Source organism: Loxodonta africana, chromosome 13 (assembly GCF_030014295.1).
Source record: "Loxodonta africana isolate mLoxAfr1 chromosome 13, mLoxAfr1.hap2, whole genome shotgun sequence".
Lineage (NCBI taxonomy): Eukaryota > Metazoa > Chordata > Mammalia > Proboscidea > Elephantidae > Loxodonta > Loxodonta africana.
The window spans coordinates 57,224,277-57,244,340 of NC_087354.1; the positions used below are offsets into that span (position 1 = coordinate 57,224,277).

The 20,064-nt window shown below is 39.7% G+C and overlaps 1 protein-coding gene and 1 pseudogene across 2 annotated transcripts in view; one reads left to right on the top strand and one right to left on the bottom strand.

Annotated features, from left to right (window-relative positions):
• Positions 1–20,064, top strand: part of ADAM10 (ADAM metallopeptidase domain 10) — a 165,509-nt gene that overhangs the window by 80,806 nt on the left and 64,639 nt on the right. For both annotated transcript variants that reach the window (XM_064267488.1, XM_064267489.1), the window contains exons 3-4: positions 4,902–5,020; positions 7,447–7,605. In XM_064267488.1, the coding sequence (XP_064123558.1) occupies positions 4,902–5,020; positions 7,447–7,605 (278 nt within the window). The remainder of the gene's footprint in view (positions 1–4,901; positions 5,021–7,446; positions 7,606–20,064) is intronic.
• Positions 14,968–15,917, bottom strand: LOC104846708 (etoposide-induced protein 2.4 homolog; annotated as a pseudogene).

The window sequence follows — 20,064 nt, forward strand, 5'->3', positions numbered from 1 at the left end:
TGCCTTCTGGTGCCTGAAGGTTTCTTTTGTTGCTCTCAGTTTTATAAGTTGTAGGGGTAGTTCTTTGATTTGGGCTCTTTCTTCTTTTTGTATGTGTGCATTTATTGTTATAAATTGACCTCTGAGCCCTACTTTAACTGTGTCCCAAAGGTTCTGAAAAGAAGTGTTTTCATTCTCATTGGATTCTGTGAATTTCTTTATTCCATCCTTAATTTGTGCTATAATCCAATTGTTTTTGAGCAAAATATTGTTCGGTTTGCATGTGTTTGGTTTCTTTTCCCTGATTTTTCTGTTACTGGCTTCTAGTTTTATGGCTTTATGGTCAGAGGAGATGCTTTCTAATATTTCAGTGTTTTGGAGTCTGTTAAGGCTGTCTTTATGACCTAATATACCATCTATTCTACAGAATGTTCCATGTGCATTTGAAAAGAAAGGATACTTGGATGCTGTCGGGTGGAGTGTGCTCTGTGTGTGTCTATGAGGTCAAGTTGGTTAATTGTGCATTTAGCTCTTGGTCTTTTTTTTTTTCTTTATTGAGCTTCTTTCTGGATGTTCTGTCCTTCACTGAAAGTGGTGTATTGCAGTTTCCTACTATTATTGTGGAGCTATCTATCTCACTTGTCAGTACTGTTAGACTTTGTTTTATGTATCTTGAAGCTCTGTTGTTGGGTGCATAAATATTTAATATGGTTATATCCTCCTGGTTTATTGTCCCTTTAATCATTATATAGTGTCCTTCCTTATCCTTTGTGGTAGATTTAAGTTTGAATTCTTTTTTTTTTTTTGATTGTTTGCTTGATACATTTTTTTCCATCGTTTGAGTTTTAGTTTGTGTCTTTAAGATGTGTCTCTTGTAGGGAGCATATAGACGGATCGTGTTTTTTAATCCATTCTGCCACTCTCTGTCTCTTTATTGGTGCATTTAGACCATTTACATTCAGCATGATATAGACAGTTTCGTGCTGTCATTTTGATGTCTTTGTATGTTGTTGACGGTTTCATTTTTCTACTTATTTTTTTGTGATGAGTAGTTTTTCTTTGTTAATTGCGTGTTCCTCTTTTTCATTGTAGTTGTTTTTTTTTTTTTTGCTGAGTCTTTATGTTTTTGTTGTTTTTTTTATTTTGATGTGTGGGATTGTTAGTTTTCTTTGTGCTACCTTAATATTTACCCCTGTTTTTCTAAGTTTAAACCTAACATGTATCTCCCTATATTGCCTTGATTTCCTCTCCATATGGAAGATCTCTGCCTACTTTATTTAGTCCCTCTTTATTTATTTAATGTTGCCATCTTTTACATGATGACATCACTGATTCCTAGTTGTATTTTTTTTTTATCTTGATTTATTTTGTGATTTTGCTATCTTGGTCGACATCTGGTTGTTCTGTCCTGTGTTCTAGCGTTGTGTTGATATGTGATATTATTGATTTTCTATCCAGAGAATTCCCTTTAGTATATCTTATAGTTTTCATTCAGTTTTTGCAAATTCCCTAAGCTTCTCTTTATCTGGAAATATCTTAATTTCGCCTTCATATTTGAGAGACAGTTTTGCTGGATATATGATTCTTGGCTGTCAGTTTTTCTCCTTCATTGCCTTATATATGTCACCCCATTGCCTTCTTGCCTTTATGGTTTCTGCAGAGCAGTCTGAACTTCTGATTCTCTTTTGTAGGTGACTTTTCGCTTATCCCTGGCCACTTTTAAAATTTTCTCTTTATCTTTGGTTTTGGCAAGTTTAGTGATAATATGTCTTAGTGACTTTCTTTTGGGATCTACCTTGTATGGAGTTTGATGAGCATCTTGGATAGATATCCTTTCATCTTTCACGATTTTCGAGAAGTTTTCTGCCAACAAATCTTCAACAGTTCTCTGTATTTTCTATCCCTCCCTGTTTTGGCATTCCAGGCACTCGCACGTTACTCTTCTTGATAGAGTCCCACATGATTCTTAGGATTTCTTCATTTTTTAAAAAACTTTTGTCTGATTTTTCTTCGAATACACTGTTGTTAAGTGTTTTATCTTCAATCCCACTAATTCTGCCTTCCAATTCCTCATTTCTGCTCCTCTGACTTTGTATTGAGTTGTCTAGTTCTGTAATTTTATTGTAAATCTTCTGAATTTCTGATTGCTGTCCTTCTGTGGATTCTTTCCGCTTTTTAAGTTTTTCATTATGTTCTCAAATAATCTTTTTCATTTCTTCAGCTGCTTTCTCTGTGTGTTCCTTGGCTTGTTCTGCGTTTTGCCTGATCTCATTCGTGATTTCTTGAAGAGTTCTGTGTATTAATCTTTTGTATTCTACATCTGGTAATTCCAGGAATACATCTTCATCCAGGAGAGTCCTCGATTCTCTGTTTGGGGAATTTGTTGAAGCAGTCATGGTCTGTTTTTTTATGTGGTTTGATATGGACTGTTGTCTCTGAGCCATCTCTAAGTTATTGTATTAGTTTATTTTATGTTCGCTCACTGTGTCCTAGTTTCTTGCTTTGTTTTGTTTTGATATACCCAAATAGGCTGCTTAAATGAGCTAACTTGATTATTGGAGCCTTTGAAGCACTAATGTCCTGTTACCAGGTGGCTAGAGCTGTTACCAGATATATGCGCTTAGGAGTCCATTGAGTAATCTTGTGTAGATTCAGCTCAGGTGTCCTGATAGTCATCTAGTGTGTGGTGTAGGCTCTTACCTACTTAGAGGAGAAGTAGTGATTGGTGTATGCACAGGTTTCTGGTAGCAGCAGGGGGTCACACTCTGAGGAAGGCAGGGGGCTGACAACCTTCCCCTGAGTGTCTGTGAGGAATGCATGTCCCTGTTTTCTAGAGTACTCTGGTGGGTGGGCTCTGCAGCTGTACCGTAGGCACCCAGTGCTTTTACCTGTAAGGACTGGTAGGCACCACTTATCCTTGGAGCCTTTTTCTGGATGGCTAGGTGGCATGGTTGAAGCCTCCAGTCCTCAGGCCTCTGCTTTGGGTAGGTGAAGGCCCTGTTTCATAGGCAGAGTAGTGTCAAACATACAAAACCAGCCTCTCCACCGCACAGCTGATACAGTTACAGTCAGGCCTCAGACAGATTCGCCCTTGCAATATAATGGCCAGATCCTATCTGGTGTATTGGAGCCACTTGGAGTCATGCAGGGGTGAAATACAAAGTCTGTGGATCGCTTGTGCCTGGACTGTAGCTGCTTCTGCTCTGAGTTTCCAGATTAGAGGAGTCGGCAGAATATGTCCACCGTTTGTTAATTTGTTCCTTCTCCAAGGGCAGGAGAATGGCTCAGGGAGTGCAGCATGACCTATCTCAGGCCCAGGGAAATCAACTGTTAATGAAGCTTGCTGCGGAAGAGAGAGGAGGGATTGCATAGATAGGAGAGAGTTCTTCAAAAGGAGGAGCTATTAGATCCAGTGGTAAATTAGACAAAATCACTTATCTTGTCCCAAGAGCACTGTTATAGAATCCAGAGGCATGTGTAGCCTGTGTGCCTTGGCTGGGTCCACACTGAGATCGCCCCAGGGGGTCAGGGCTGTGTCCTGTGCTTGCCTTCTTTTGCCGAAGCAGCCACGTCCCCACCTCCGTCACACCAGGGTGTGAGGGGTGTCAGCATTTCAGTTGGCTTCTTTTGCTGAAGCAGCCTCGTTCTAACCCTCGCCCCTCCCCCACCAGCCCTGCTGCAGGCACACCACAGGTCAGGGGCACTCCTCTTTGCTTGCCTTCTTTGGCTGAAGCAGCCGTGTCCTCAAAAACTACCATCAGCCCTGCTGCAGTCACAGCAAGGAATCAGGGCTGAGGCACTGCCGTGGGCTTGGCAACTCCTTGCTGCTTCTGTATCGTCTGTCCCTCCCTTGTCACTCAGTCCGATTCCTTAACTTGCCCTTTGATGCCCAGGATTCCTAGCTTGTCATATATAATTGATTCACTTGTTTTTTGGGGTCTTTGTTGTAAGAGAGATCATCAGAAGTGTCTCCGCCATCTTGGCCCTGCCTCTCATTTGATTTCTTGACTGCTGCTTCCATAGGTGTTGATTGTGGATCCAAGTAAAATGAAATCCTTCACAACTTCTGTCTTTTCTCTATTTACCATGATGTTGCTTGTTGATCCAGTTGATGGATAGAATGTATTATCTTCATTTCGCAGATAGGCGTCCTTGGTTTAGTACACTTTAGGCTTGAGATTAATTCCAAGTTTTATTCTAAACCCCAAATTATTGTCATATCTTCAAAGATTAATGATATTGGTCTTTACCCTTTAATTTTTCTTTAAATCCACTTCAGTATTTTAGTCTTTCCCTATCTTTCATAAAGTACTATTAGAATGACTGTAATATTGGCCAGGATTATGGTCTTTTGGGGTTCCTAAATTGGATTGAGGAAAGTCCAAATGTAATTTGCAGGAATTAGAAGTCCCAGACAAAAGAAAGGAGTTGAAAGGTAGTTTGTGTGCCTGTATGTGTGTAAAACAGTGTGCACTTCTCTGAGAAAAAATGTTAGGTGTGTAACGTAGATGCCACTTTTATGTATTGTCTTGGGTGAGTGGTGAAAAGTAAGGGAAAGTGGCAAAGTTGCAGAATTACTGGAGAGGGAAGACAGGTCAGTGATAGTAATTGGGTCAGGAAGCTTTCTTTTATCCCCAAGCCTCATATTTGCTCTTGGAATGATCTTGTTGTAGTACGTGATCTTGTAGGAATCAGCCTGTGGCCATTTGATTTTTTAATATATCCTAGACATTTACTTTTTAATTGTACATAACTTAGAATCCCCCACAGCTGCTAGGTTGCATTTCAGAGCAGAATTTTTATAAGAAAATCTTGGTCAGTATAATTCCCATATAGCCAAATTATTTTGCAGATTTTAAAAAATTATTTAAAATTTGGATTATTTTAATTTCAGTTTTTTCTCTTCCCACCCCATTTTGCAGACATTTCAACCTACGAATGAAGAGGGACACCTCACTCTTCAGTGATGAATTTAAGGTAGAAACATCAGATAGAGTACTTGATTATGATACCTCTCATATTTACACTGGACATATTTTTGGTAAGTTGAACCTTACAAGAACTCTTATTTTTCCTACACAAGGAAATACATATTTTTTGAAGTATAAGCAAATATTTTAGAAAAGCTGTATAAATCTCAAGGAGATTAAATGTATTGTGAAGGGTAATGGTCTTTGAAAAATGAAGTAATTCTTGGATTTGTCTTTATGTGCATGCTGGCTTCTGAAAGGTATGAATTTTTTAATTTACTACTTCCAAAGTGTTAGAATTTTGAAAAAAATTTTAATGACTTCTGTAATTTTCTGATTTTCCTAGTCTGCAAGCAAGAAATTAGTAGTAGTTTTGTTGCATTTTGTAAAAAAAGAGGAAAAATTTAAAAGGAAACTTTAAAGAACGTTTTAGTAGCGATAATTAATGTGACAAAGTCATTCATAGGAAAATCCCCCAAAGGACTTTTCAGAATCTTACTTGGTTTTGTTCACAATTCAAGCAAATTTCATCAGATTAAAAAGGTATTGGGGGCAGGGTATGTGGGAGCATACCTAATCCAATACTAAACCCCAAACCAAACCCACTGACATCAAGTTCATTCCAACTCACAGGGACTCTATAGGACAGGGTAGAACTGCCCCATGGTGTTTCCAAGGCAGTAAATTTTTATGGAAGCAGGCTGCCACATCTTTTCCTGCAGAGTGGTTGGTGGGTTTGAACTGCCGACGTTTTGGTTAGCAGCTGAGTGCTTTAACCCCTGCTCCATCAGTGCTCCTTAACCCAAAGAGAAAGTTACATTTGTTCCGTTTATAGTGTGGGAAGACTAGGACAATTACAGAAGTCATAAAAAAGCTGAAAAATCAAAGCTGCCTGAGGGTATTAGAGAGGGGCAACATATTGTATTATAACCCTGTGGACCCTGTATGATAATACTCAAGATGATCCTGAGTTATTAAGAAAAAATTTAACTGTTTCAAATTTTGTTTCTACATATTGGAGATTTACATTCAAAATTATATCAGAAAAAATTAAATGCTTAAAGAAGTTTTTTAAATTTTTTGATTTTGCCAGATAAATGAGACATTTTTGTACTTAATTTTTCTCATATGCAGCTAAACCCCTAGTTATTAAATTAAAAGCTTTTTAACAATTCTGTGACGAAAGAAGAGTATTTTTTCACCAGTCTAGATTTTTATTTTTATTGTGCTTTAAGTGAAAGCTTACAAATCAACTCAATCTCTCATACAAAAATTTATGTATATCTTGCTATATACTCCTAATTGCTCTCCCCCTAATGAGGTGGCACACTCCTTCCCCCACTCTCTCTTTTCGTGTCCATTCAGCCCACTTCTGACCCCCTCTGCCCTCTCATTTCCCCTCCAGACAGGAGATGCCAACATAGTCTCATTTGTCTACTTGATCCAAGAAGCTCATTCTTTACCAGTATCATTTTCTATCCCATTGTCCAGTCCAATCCCTGTCTGAAGAGTTTCACCAGTCTAGATTTTTAATAAACTTTTCTAGTATTTTCTCGATCATTTATCTCATTGGGCAAATAACTTAATAGTCTCTGCCCTATGTTGCTAGGTGTTGGTCAAGAAGAGTACAAGACTATAAATGAGTTTACAGATAAAAATGGTGTCATTTAAAATACCAGTGTCTTGGGCTCTTAGCTTAGGCAATGATTAATTGGCATTCGACTCACTGATGTTAATATACAACTTAGAAATTGTGGAAGTCCTGATTTTTGTTTTAATGAGAAAATTTTAACAGGTAAATTTAACTTTTAAAGACCCTTCCCTCTGCTTTCCATCCCTCCATATCATTTAGTTTTTGATGCTCAGCCTTTCTGTGTGATTGTATCAAGAACCAAAAGTACTTTTTTTTTTTTCTTTTACTAGAGAAGTATAATTGATGGGACAGTTTTACAAATCTTTGTCTGCTGTCTTAAAAAGGATTACTGGTATGCTTTTGTTCAAATTGCTTCTGAAGTATTTGACACTTTCCTATGAAAAAATAGATTTACAAAGCCCAATGGTGGCAAGGAAGTGCAAATGCATATGCACACAGTATCAGGAGGGAAAGGCGTGTTTTTCTTATTTAAAGCAAAATTTTCAAAACATGCTTTTATTCTGTCTGCCTTTTTCTAAGTTTATTTAGCGATTATATTTACTGAATGCCTACTGAATTTATGCCAGCCACTGGGCGATATCCTGGGAATATAGCCTTATCAACAAGACGGACATTCTGTTTTTCATTGTTATTAATAATTCGTGCATTTTAAGTACTAGTTGCTGTTCACATCTCAAAGTCAGCTCGATGTATTTATTAAGTGATAGAATTAATTATCCAGTAAATTTATATTCAGGATTAAATATATATATATATGTATATTAGAATGGCTTTTTAAAGGAGAATTAATTTAACATTTATGTGCAAATCAACTTTTCAAGAGTTTGTTGCTTGCATTAATAGGTGAAGAAGGAAGCTTTAGCCACGGGTCTGTGATTGACGGAAGATTTGAAGGATTCATCCAGACTCTTGGTGGCACGTTTTACGTTGAGCCAGTAGAGAGATATATTGCAGACCGAAGCCTGCCATTTCACTCTGTCATTTATCATGAAGATGATATTAGTAAGTACTGAAATTTTATCAAATAGCCTTTAGCTAAAAGGCATATGAATAGTTAAAACTATGTGGTGACAAATGCGCCCTCAGCTGTTTTCTTTCCTAAGCTATTAATCAGGCTAGAATTAGTTTCACAAGCAAAGTCTCAATGTAGTGAATAATAGGTCTGTGTAATGAGGGTGTTTCCTTGTCAGTCCATGCCAGTTTTGCTTTGTTGAGATGATACAACAAATTCTGTTTGAACTGTGAGTCAACCAATTCTGATTGAACTAAAAATCCTATATTGCTGATATTGGCCTGTCTGATTAATGCTAACGAGTCTTTGCATGTATGGCTCACTGCATCGTTATCTTAAGTAAACTGCAGCGTGGATATTTGTGTAGTATTTACGGAATATTTTAGGTATTTTTGTACTTCTTTGACTTCAGCTTGGAATGACCCCAGGTTTATCATTTGTAGGTTTTGTCCTCTGCCATGGTCTTTATATGATAGTACTTTGTTGGTAGTTCTTTTCCTGTGTTTCAAGAACAGAGAATGATTTTAGATTTCCCCTTTTATCTCTCATTGTCTGTGTATACATAGTCATCAATCACTAGAGTGCTTCATTGTAATACCGCAGAGAAATGCATTCCTCTAACCTATATGCCTCTTGAATACTCATAATTAAAAATTTTGACTGTAAATAGACTAGCTTCAGCTTTTGCCTCTTCTCCTAACTTGGCAGCTTTATCCTGGTTTCATTTTCCTTTCTGCAACCAGGAATTTATTGTCGACTTCGTTCTCACCTCTAGTAATATACTGGCATGCCTGAACCATTTTGACTTTTTGCTCAGTTAGCTCTGACAGTGTCCGTACTGCAGTCTGTTCAACTGCTGGTTGCCTCTGGTGCTGGGTCACTATAGAAAATAACATAATTATTCTGAGTAATACGCATTTATGATTTTAGCAGTTTGCTAAATCATGAATTCCTTAATGCCCCTTGCCAGTCTTTTTACTCATCCCTATTTGATTCCCATTTTAATTTCTCCTCAAGCGCCACGCTACAGTCCTTCGTCACAACCAGGAATGTGAGCTCCTTTGACTTCCACTCTTCCAACAGAATTATCCTGTACCTGGTCTCTATGTTGGTTTGTAATTTTCTTAGTAATTTAATATTTTTGTAGACTTGCCTCCCTTATCAGGATATGTAAGTCCTCTAAATACAGTTTCTGTTTCTTTCGCAGCTTTAATAGTCTAAGTTACCATTCATCTTTGCAGCAGTTTCTTCTTAAATACTTCATGAAAGTTTGGAATAATCTCTAATGTTTTCTCGGCTAGATTTTATAAATGATTTAAAATCAGATGGCTTTTTTGGGAAAGGAAAGAGAAGGGAAGAGTAATTTAATAGATTTTGAACTTACCTCTCCCTTCCTATCATACTGTAGTCATACTTTTTCCTTTGCCTTATGTGTTCTGTCAGTGCCCTCTGCTGTGTTTGCCTGCCTGTTAAGATTTCCGTCTTTTGTGTTTTCCTTCTTGTCTTCCTCCTCTTCTTAGCTCCTTGGTATGTACATTTAAGCATATCCTGTTTTGTTTTTTCCTTCACTTTCATTTCTCCCTTGTAATGTAATTGTATTTTTTCATGTTGCTTTCCGTAGTAACTTCCAAATATCTTTTTTTATGTCAATCTTTCTTTTTCCCCAAAGATAATTAATTAGGTTGGAGAATCAATGATATTGAATGCTTTTCAGTTTTCTCTTCTTTTTGTTATTAACTTTACCATTGATTTTAGCTCTTACTTTTTTACTTCTCCACATAAATATAAGCTCACAGTAAGGAGGCCTTTTCAAGTTCTTTTTATTATTATATATATACCAATAGTGGTATTAGAACCTAAGAGTAATAGTAGAGTGATTTTGTTTGTAACTCTCTCTCTAGTAAGTGAAAATGTAGTGATTATGAGGGTTGGAAGTATGGGAACGAATGGATCATATTTTTTAATGCTTACAAATTTAGGCAATTACTTTTGAAACAAAACTATCTGAAAATTTGTGGAATTAACTGTAGTTTAAGAAAAGAAAACACCCACGAATTAACTTTTTAGTTTCTAAATAGTTAACTACATTCTGGATTTTAGAGCAGGGGTTGACAGACTTTTTTCTGTGAAGGTTCAGATAGTAGCTACTTCAGGCTTTGCAGACCACCTGCTCTCTGTCGGTGCTACTGTACTGTGCAAGTAGCTGTAGAAAATACCTAAGTGAGTAAGCATGGCTGTGTGCCAATAAAACTTTATTTATGTACACTTAAAGTTACATTTCATATAATTTTCGCATGACACAAAATATTGTTCTTTTGATATTTTTCTTCTAACCATTTAAAAATGTAAAAACCACCTTAGTTTACAGGCGAAAGAAAAACAGGTGGTAGGACTCATTTGTTCCGCAGGCTGTGGTTTATTTACTAGAGAGGTAAATTTACTTTCACTGATCGTTTAATCTCTCTGAAGAGAATACCTAAGGTTCTGGTAGCAGCAGCAGCAGCAGAACCTGGCCCTGTATCAAGTTCTCTACTTGCGTTATTCCGTTTAATCCTCACAGTAACTCTGTGAACCGTGTTGTTGGTAGCCATCGAGTTGGCTCTGACTCATGGTACCTTCTGTATAACAGAACAAAACATCGCCCGGCCCTGTGCCATTCGTGACTGTTGCTGTGTTTGAGTCCGTTGTTGTGGCTGTTGTGTCAGTCCATCTCATTGAGGGTTTCCCTTGTTTTTGCCGACCCTCTGCTTTGCCAACCATGGTGTCCTTTTCTAGCAATTGATCTTTCCTGATGATGTGTCCAAAGTACATGGGTTGAAGTCTCACCATCCCCACTTCTAAGGAGCCTTCTGGTTGTATTTCTTCTAAAACTGATGGTTCTTCTCGCAGTCCACGGTGTTTTTGATAATCTTGGCCAGCACCATAGTTGGAATGCATAAATTCTTCTGCCTTCCTCTTTCATTGCCCTGCTTTATCCCCATTTTATAGACGAGGAAACTAAGGCTTTGAAAAGTTAGGTCACATGATTGTAGAACTCTTGTTCTTTACCATGTGCTCTTCTGCTTTGCTCATGGAAGAGAGCTGTAAATTCTCACTGCTTTTACTCCCAAGGACTGGTCTTTACGGAACCAGATTGCTACATCTTTATCCTGCAGAGTGGCTGGTGTGTTTGAACCACTAACCTTTCAGTTAATACCAAGTGCTTAACCAGTGCCACCGGGCTCCCCTCCTTCCTTAGGCAACCACTATTCTGTAGGTTGCATTTTCTAGAATTTTATGTACATTCAATTATATGTTATGTACTCTTTTTTTTGTTTGTTTAATTTCTGGCATCCTTAACTCAACATAATTATTTTTTTTTTTTATAATTTTTATTGTGCTTTAAGTGAAAGTTTACAAACCAAGTCAGTCTGTCACACAAAAACCCATATACACCTTGCTAAAAAAAAAAAAAAACACTCCCAATTACTCTCCCCCTAATGAGATAGCCCGCTCTCTCGACATAGTTATTTTAAGATTCATCCATGTTCTTTCCTTCTTATTGGTGAGTAGTATCCTATTTCATGGATTTACCAAAAACTGTTTACGCATTTGCTTGTTGTCAGTCATTTGAGTTGTTTCTGGTTTTTGTCTGTTACAAACTAAGCTACGATGACCTTTTTGTCCTTAACTTATCAACTGTTGGTTGATTAAAGAGAAGCTAAATTTTGAAAAGAGGCAAAGGGATTAAATAAGTTCTGAGGACACTTAAGGTCTTGGTCTGCTGCCTGAGCTGTGGAAAGGAGACACTTTAGAGATTTAAGATGAGTCTTGTGGAAGGAAGAGAACAGAAGGAATGTTCATCTTGTGCTAGTGGTGGATGCTTTCTCTTGCAAACTGATACTTACCCTTCCAGAAAAAAACCTGAGATGATAGGAGAAGGGTAGTTATCACTCAGATATAATCTTGTAGAAGCATTTACTGACTCCTCAGTTCTGGACTCCCCCACTTTACTCTTGCTTATATATTAAGGGGAAACCCTAGTGGTGTAGTGCTTAAGTGCTGTGGCTGCTAACCAAAAGGTCAGCAGTTCGAATTCACCAGGCATTCCTTGGAAACTCTATGGGACAGTTCTACTCTGTCCTGTAGGGTCACTATGAGTCAGAATCAACTCGACGGCAGTGGGTTTTTGGTTTATATGTTAAGGAATCCTCCTTAAGTCTTGAATCTTCCTTAAGTCTTGAATTTAAAGGTCATGGGTCATATGATTGATCTTTGAGAAGAGACATGGAAGGAAGACAGCTGTTGGCTGGATAGTAAATTAAATTCAGCTGATATTTATTAAACTGTAGATGACTGCCCTGGTGGTGCAATGGTTGAGTGCTCAGCTGCTAACTGAAAGGTCAGCATTCAAACTTAGCAGCAGCTCCATGAGAGAAAACATAAGATTACAGCCCAGGAAACCCTATAGGGCAGTTTTGCTCTGTCCTATTGCTTTGAGTTGGAATCGATTCGATGGCAGTGGGTTTATGGGGTCTGTATGAGTCAAAATCAACTGTATGGTACACATCAGCAACAATAACATAGGTGGTTGCAGAGAAATCTTAACATTTAACCAGTTAATGCTTAAATGTAATACTTGTTTACATGTTTGACTCCCCAGCTAGACTGTAAGCTCTTTGAGGGTGGATACTCTGTTATTTATTCTTGTATCCCTGGTGCTTGGTAAATAATAGTTTCTCCTCCTGTTCTTTGTTTAGTAAATGAATCAATGCAATTAAGAATAACACTGACATAAAATTAGGAAATTTATGTGCTTACGGGCCCTAGTTTTGAACCTATCCTATTTTATAACCAGTCTGTAACGTAGTTGGGGATTTGGAACACACTCTCCTGTAGGAAAAGTTTTAAATGGGAGATGGTTCCTGGTTACAGATAGTCTGAAGGCTAAAAGTAGGTTATTGGAGGCAGCAGTTAATGGGTGGTCTTTGGTTAATGGATGACCTTTGCAAAGAGGCGTGGAATCCAGGTGCTGACTGAAAAATTAAGTTCAAGTATTTATTGATGTGTGTGAATGTACAGGAAGGATTATGACCCCCCCCCCCGCCCAGTCTTCAGGGGAATTCTTAGTCAGTAATAGAGCCAGAATGTGATAAATGCTGTAACAGAAATGTCATCAGAGCTTAACACATTAAGGAAGCCTTAGGGAAATTTAGGAGACTTCCCAGGGGAGGTGGCATTTGGCTTGAACCTTGAATATGAGGGGTATACTTTTGACTGCTGGAGGGAAAAATCTGAGATGATAGAAGGGTAGTTATTACACTGGTTGCAAAAATAATTCTTTTCAGCTGCTACATCTTGGGAACTTGAAAAGGGAAGGAAAGAAAAGAAAAAAGGAGAAAGGAGAGGGAAAAAGAACAAAAGGAAACTGGCATCTTGTCTGGCCCTGAGTCACCCATTTACTGTTTTTTTTTCAGAGGTGTGTCGTCCTAAATTGAATACATGGAAATAGCAATCACTCTAAATCAGCATGTAACAAGTTTTCAGGTTTAACTTTAATTTTCTCTTGTGGCTTTATGTTTAAAAGTAGAATAAAATCAATAGTCATTGAGAAAAACCAAAATGTTGATTGTTGATAGCTAATGGTAAGTGTTATGAAACACTAGACAACCAAAGACATTATTTCTGAGAAATTGTAATTAACAACTGATTAGTTTTTTTATTACTGTTACTCGAATGCCTCAACTCTAGAAGACACTTTAAATACTGTGGATGCAGTGATGACAGGGTAAAGGGTCTGCCCTTCGCTGCTTTAGCATCGAGTGATACTGCTTATAAGTGGTCAGAATATTTCTCCTGTTAGCCTGGCCCTCCTGATCCTACTGGCACCCAGCACCAGCCCTTACCTCCTACAGAGCAGGGGCCAGGAGGGACATGTTCCCTGGGAGATAGGTGGTGTTTGTGCATGTGGAAAAGGGACCATCTCAGCCTGTCCCCTTCCCAGGGACAACCATACTGTGCCCCTGTTCCTATGCTTCCCCCACATATGCTCCACAGACAGAAATTGGACATGGAGATAGGGGACTACTACCCACTGGAATTAGAAAGGGGAGGACATTTGGGGTCCCTTACCCGTTCTTTCCTTCCTCTAAACTGTCCCCCCTACCCCCCCACCCCCAAAAAGAAGCCTACTCTTCTTTCCACCCATGCTCTCAGTGAATCCTTATTGGTTTTGGCAACTTTGAAAATGTCAGTTTTCACGGACAAGGACCCTACTCTATGCCCAAATACTAACAGAGCAACTTTTTGTGCATTGTCTGTCTGTGGAGTCACTCTTTTAAATTCCATTAAAATAATAAATGTTGGATTACTTGATTAATAGCATGTTATTGGAGGAATTAACACGCAGTGTGCGTGTGTGTATGGGAAACCAGCTGATGTTTAATTGTGATAATTTCAAATTGTACAATTGTTTTTGACACCCTCTCTTCCCACCCCCATACTTAGTCTCTTAGAGTAACAGGAAAAAAGCCGACGAATCACAGGTGCAATGGTTTGAATAAATTTACCCCTTGAGTTTCCTATTTGCAACACCCAGTATTCCTTTGAAATACTAGACAGACCTGCAGCGGCCAGCAGTAAATCTCAGACCTCCAGAATATAAACGTTCAGGTTCTCTGAGCATTTTGCATTACGGTGGCACTTGTCCAGGATTTGTAACTCCTGTAGTTGGGGTACTTTATGTACCAGTGAAGAAAGCCTTTCCCGTTCAAGGGGAAGAAAGAAAATCACTCCTCAAAACCCAGCAGACCTGGGTGTGAGGTCTTTCCTCCTGTCACGTCTCTTCAAACTCATTTTTTGCAGGAACAAGAGAGCCTGAAACCTAACCTGAGTTACAAAAACCCAGACTGTCGAGGGAGGAGCCAGGAGTAACTGAGACATGCCTTCACCTGCCACATCCAGTGTACGTGCTTCACAGAAGACAATAAATAAATCCACAGTTACGACAGCCGGACTTACAAAATCTGCTCATCCAGGGATGGAAGGCAGGGGGAGGTAGGGTATGACCAGTGGCACAGGGAGAAAAACAAAGTATTGAAATCAGTGTAGGCACAAGGTTTGGCAAATGCTAGAAAACAGCTACGGAAAAACCTGTGGTCCTTTCAGACTCTCAGTGTTAAAAACCCACATACAAGTGTCAGACGATTCTGCCTAAGTGTACCAGAGACAAAATTCTGGTTCCTCAGGAGGGAATAAGCAAATGACCCTTGGCAGAATCAGCCCTGCCCTCCCTGGGTCGGGGAGGTGAACAGAGCAAAGAGCCGTCACGTCCTCCTTTCCGCCTACCCATCCCCTGTGGATGGTAGGTGAAGTCAGAGGCCTGCAGCAGCCTTCAGCTTGGCAGGAGATGGATGTGGTGATGGGAACTTCCTGCAGAGGTTGAGCTACTCAGAGCAGACTGCAGGTAGACCGTCTTGTAGAAGAGGCTGTTGCTTGAGAAGACCACCAAGGAATAGAGGCGCAACTGAAATAAGGGGGTCTTTGCTTCATTGGTGCTGATAATGAGTAAAGGAAAGAGGCAGCCACTGATAATGTGTGAGAAATGCATGGCTGTGAGGAAAGCCAAAGGCAAACCAATCCAAAGTAGTAAGTCCCGTTCCTTTCTGTGTCTGACAGCCACTGGTATGTTTCAGTTACCTTATTGAATCAGCGGTATTCAAAGCAGTCCAGTGAATGCAGAAGGAACACATGAGGAGACTAAGAGCTGACCAGCAAGATGGGTGGGGAAGAGACTTATAAACATCCCTGGGAGAAAGAAAAGATGCTGCAGCAAAAGGCTGAAGAGCTTCTCAGTGGTTACTTTGCTGACACTAGGGAGTGGGTGAGGCTTCCTCCCTGCTACCTCAGATGTCAGATCAGCTACATCTTGGAACCAAATAGCACTGACAACTTCGCTAAGCACCCAAAGAGCACTGAGAACTGATGTGAGGAAGAATTCCAGCCACGACTGAATGTCTCCACGTAGTGATGGATCACCAGTAGTTTGTGCTGTTACTGACGGAAGCGCAGGAAATCGACACCCGTAGAACAAGAGGAGAGTCAATCAGAAAATCCTACTAACAATAGTATGTGGCTCACTGTCTTGCCACCTCCCTAAACACTGGCTGTCTTCTGTACCAGGACACTACTTGCCCTTCTTAGACGCTGTTCCTTCCTCTTTTGCTGTGTTCACACAGCCAGCTGTGAGATGGTACAGATAGCCAGATGGAGGCCTGTTTCCCCTGGCAGGGTCCTGGAGAAAGGTTTTGACACTGTCACCCATCTGTTCACCAACCACACTGTCAACCACACAGAGGAGAGAGAAGCACCTCAAGATCTCTCATCGCAAAGGGCCCAGCAGCTCCACGGCAGCTGCTGTGGCACCCGGCCTGGTCCTAGTCGGCCACAGGCTGCTCAGCTCCCAACTCCAGCCGCTGCCCCTGCCTGGGCATGCCGGGGCCATGCAGCCCTCTCTTAGGCACAGTGTTTGACTGTTAGTCTTCTGGCCAAGGCCTTGAACCTCAGAGTCAAGTTCCTAACCTTCCAGCCACGCAGGCAGAGTGTTGCCCTGCTGGGGGTACTCTAGTTGCGGTGCAGTGAGAGGTGGGCTTTTTATACGTGGTTCTGCTGGGCAGAGAGTTGAACTGTACATACTGCCCTGGCTGGAGTGGCTGACCGAGAGTTAACCAGAGCTGTTTCCTGCTTGAGGCTGTGTCACACTGTATGTATTATTTATATTTCTGCCTTCTAAAATACAACCAAACAATAGCGAGAGGTTGGCAAGCAGAGGAGCTGGAAGAAAGGCAATGGATCTAAAGCTGATCTTTGTTTTAAATAGGCTGAATATTCTACACTCATGACTTAGTCTTTGTGAAAGAATATGCTGTTTGGCCTTTTCAGGGAACCACAGTACATCCTATGATTTAGCATCTCAATGAGGGCTTATTCATTAGCTGAACAAAAGCTTTTTCTAGCAATGGGGATTTTATTGTCAGTAATTTTAGGGGGAAAATGTCATTGTCCATTTTTGCAGTTAATGTGGTGGCCAGGGAAAATGGGCCCTTTTAGAAGTTTTGAAAGAATATAGGAAAAATTTTATACTTGATCCCTTTTTTCTATTAGGAGAGTTTTTTTTTTTTTTTTTTTTGCTGACAGATTGGAAGCATACGTAAATTCCGAAGTATTGCTTTGGAAACTTTTTTTTAATCTAAACATCAAGCTTTCAAAAGGGATTTATATCTTTAATTTATAATATGTAAAATGCAGTTTACAAAGAAATAAATGTTCTAATTCCTGATGTTTTTAATGTTTCAAATTACAGTATACAAAATATTGTTGTTGTTAGGTGCCATGAAGTCAGTTCCGACTCATAGCGACCCTGTGCACAACAGAAAGAAACACTGCCCCGTCCTGAGCCATCCTTACAGTCATTGTTATGCTTGAGCTCATTGCTGTAGCCACTGTGTCAATCCACCTCCTTGAGGGTCTTCCTCTTTTCCGCTAACCCTGTACTCTGCCAGGCATGACGTCCTTCTCCAGGGACTGATTCCCCCGACAACATGTCCAGAGTATGTAAGACCCAGTTTCGCCATCCTTGCTTCTAAGGAGCATTCTGGTTGTACTTCTTCTAAGACGGATTTGTTCGATCTTTTGGCAGTCCGTGGTATATTCAATATTCTTCGCCAACACCACAATTCAAAGGTGTCAATTCTTCTTCAGTCTTCCTTATTCATTATCCAGCTTTTACATGCATATGATGCGATTGGGTCAGGCGCACCTTAGTCTTTAAGGTGACATCTTTGCTCTTTAATACTTTAAAGAGGTCCTTTGCAGCAGATTTACCCAATGCAATGCGTCTTTTGACTTCTCAACTGCTGCTTCCATGGCTGTTGATTGTGGATCCAAGTAGAATGAAATCCTTGACAACTTCCATCTTTTCTCTGTTTATCATGATGTTGTTCATTGGTCCAGTTGTGAGGATTTTTATTTTCTTTATGTTGAGGGGTAATCCATACTGAATGCTGTGGTCTTTGATCTTCATTAGTAAATGCTTCCAGTCCTCTTCACTTTCAGCAAGCAACGTTGTTAATGAGTCTTCCTCTGATCCTGATGCCCCATTCTTCTTCATATAGTCCATCTTCTTGTATTATTTGCTCAGCATACGGATTGAATAGGTATAGTGGAAGAATACAACCCTGATGCACACCTTTCCAGACTTTAAACCAATCAGTATCTCTTGTTCTGTCCAAACAACTGCTTCTTGATCTATGTGAAGGTTCCTCATGAGCACAATTAAGTTTTCTGGAATTCCCATTCTTCACAACATTACCCATAATTTGTTATGATCCACACAGTCAGATGCCTTTGCACAGTCAGTAAAACACAGGTAAATATCCTTCTGGTATTCTCTGCTTTCAGCCAGGATCCATCTGACATCAGCAGTGATATCCCTGGTTCCACGTCCTCTTCTGAAACCAGCCTGAATGCCTGGCAGTTCCCTGTCCATATACTGCTGCAACTTCTTTTGAATGATCTTCAGCAAAATTTTGCTTGTGTATGATATTAATGATATTCTTCTGTAATTTCCACATTCGGTTGGATTACCTTTCTTGGGAATAGGTATAAATGTGGATCTCTTCCAGTCATTTGGCCAGGAAGCTGTCTTCCATATTTCTTGGCATAGATGAGTGAGCACCTCCAGTGCTGCATCCGTTTGTTGAAACATCTCAATTGATATCCCATCAATTCCTGAAGCCTTGTTTTTTGCCAGTGCCTTCAGAGCAGCATGGACTTCTTCCTTCAGTACCATTGGTTCCTGATCATATGCTACCTCTTGAAATGGTTGAACATCGACTAATTCTTTTTGGTATAATGACTCTGTGTATTCCTTCCATATTCTTCTGATGCTTCCTGTGTCATTTAATATTTTCCCTATGGAATCCTTTACTATTGCAACTCGAGTCTTGAATTTTTTCTTCAGTTCTTTCAGCTTGAGAAATGCCAATCTAGTTCTTCCCTTTTGGTTTTCTATCTCCAGCTCTTTGCACATGTTGTTGTGATACTTTACTTTGTCTTCTCGAGCCACCCTTTGAAATCTGTACATTTCTTTTACTTCATCATTTCTTCCTTTTGCTGTAGCTGCTTGATGTTCATGAGCAAGTTTCAGAGTCTCCTCTGACATCCATTTTGGTCTTTTCTTTCCTGTCTTTGCAATGACCTCTTGCTTTCTCCATGTATGAAATCCTTGATCTCATTCCACAACTCGTCTGGTCTTCAGTCAGTAGTGTTCAATGCATCAAATCTTTTCTTGAGATGGTCTCTAAATTCAGGTAGGATGTACTCAAGGTCATATTTTGGCTCTCGTGGACTTGCTCTGATTTTCTTCAGTTTCAGCTTAAACTTGCATATGAGCAATTGATGGTGTGTTCTATAGTCGGCCCCTGGCCTTGTTCTGACTGATGATATTGAGCTTTTCCATTGTCTCTTTCCAGAGATGTAGTCAGTTTGATTCCTGTGTGTCCATGTGTATAGTGGCCATTTATGTTGGTGAAAGAAGGTATTTGCAATGAAGAAGTTGTTGGTCTGGCAAAATTCTGTCATTCGATCCCCGACATTGTTTCTGTCACCACAGCCATATTTTCCAACTATTGATCCTTCTTCTTTGTTTCCAGCTTTCACATTCCAATCACCAGTAATTATCAGTGCAACCTCATTGCATGTTTGACCAATTTCAGGCTGCATCAGCTGATAAAAATCTTCTGTTTCTTCTTTGGCCTTAGTGGTTGGTATGTAAATTTGAATAATAGTCATATTAACTGGTCTTCCTTGTAGGCGTATAGATATTATCCTATCACTGACAGCATTGTACCTCAGGATAGGTCTTAAAATGTTCTTTTTGACGATGACTGCAACACCATTCCTCTTCAGGCTGTCATTCCCGGCATAGTAGATGAAGGTTACAGAACAAAGTAGCTTCTCATTAATGTTACTACACATATTGTTTTGTGACATTGGTTACCAACCCCAAGACATGTCAACACTCTCTCTTCTTGTCCTTGGGCTCCCTATTACCAACTTTCCTGTCCCTTCCTGCCTTCTAGTCCTTGCCCCTGGGCTGGTGTGCCCCTTTAGTTTCGTTTTGTTTTATGGGCCTGTCTAATCTTTGGCTGAAGGGTGAACCTCAGGAGTGTCTTCATTACCGAGCTAAAAGGCTGTAGTCTTGGGGTTTCTCCAGTCTGTCTGACCAGTAAGTCAAGTAAGACTGCTTTTTTATGAGTTAAAATTGTGTTCTGCATTTTTCTCTAGCTCTGTCTGAGACCTTCTATTGTGATCCCTGTCAGAGCAGTCAGTGGTGGTAGCTAAAAAAAATTTTTTTTAAATCTTGAATTCATTTCAACAGATATTTGAGCATCTGTTTTATGCTAGGTACT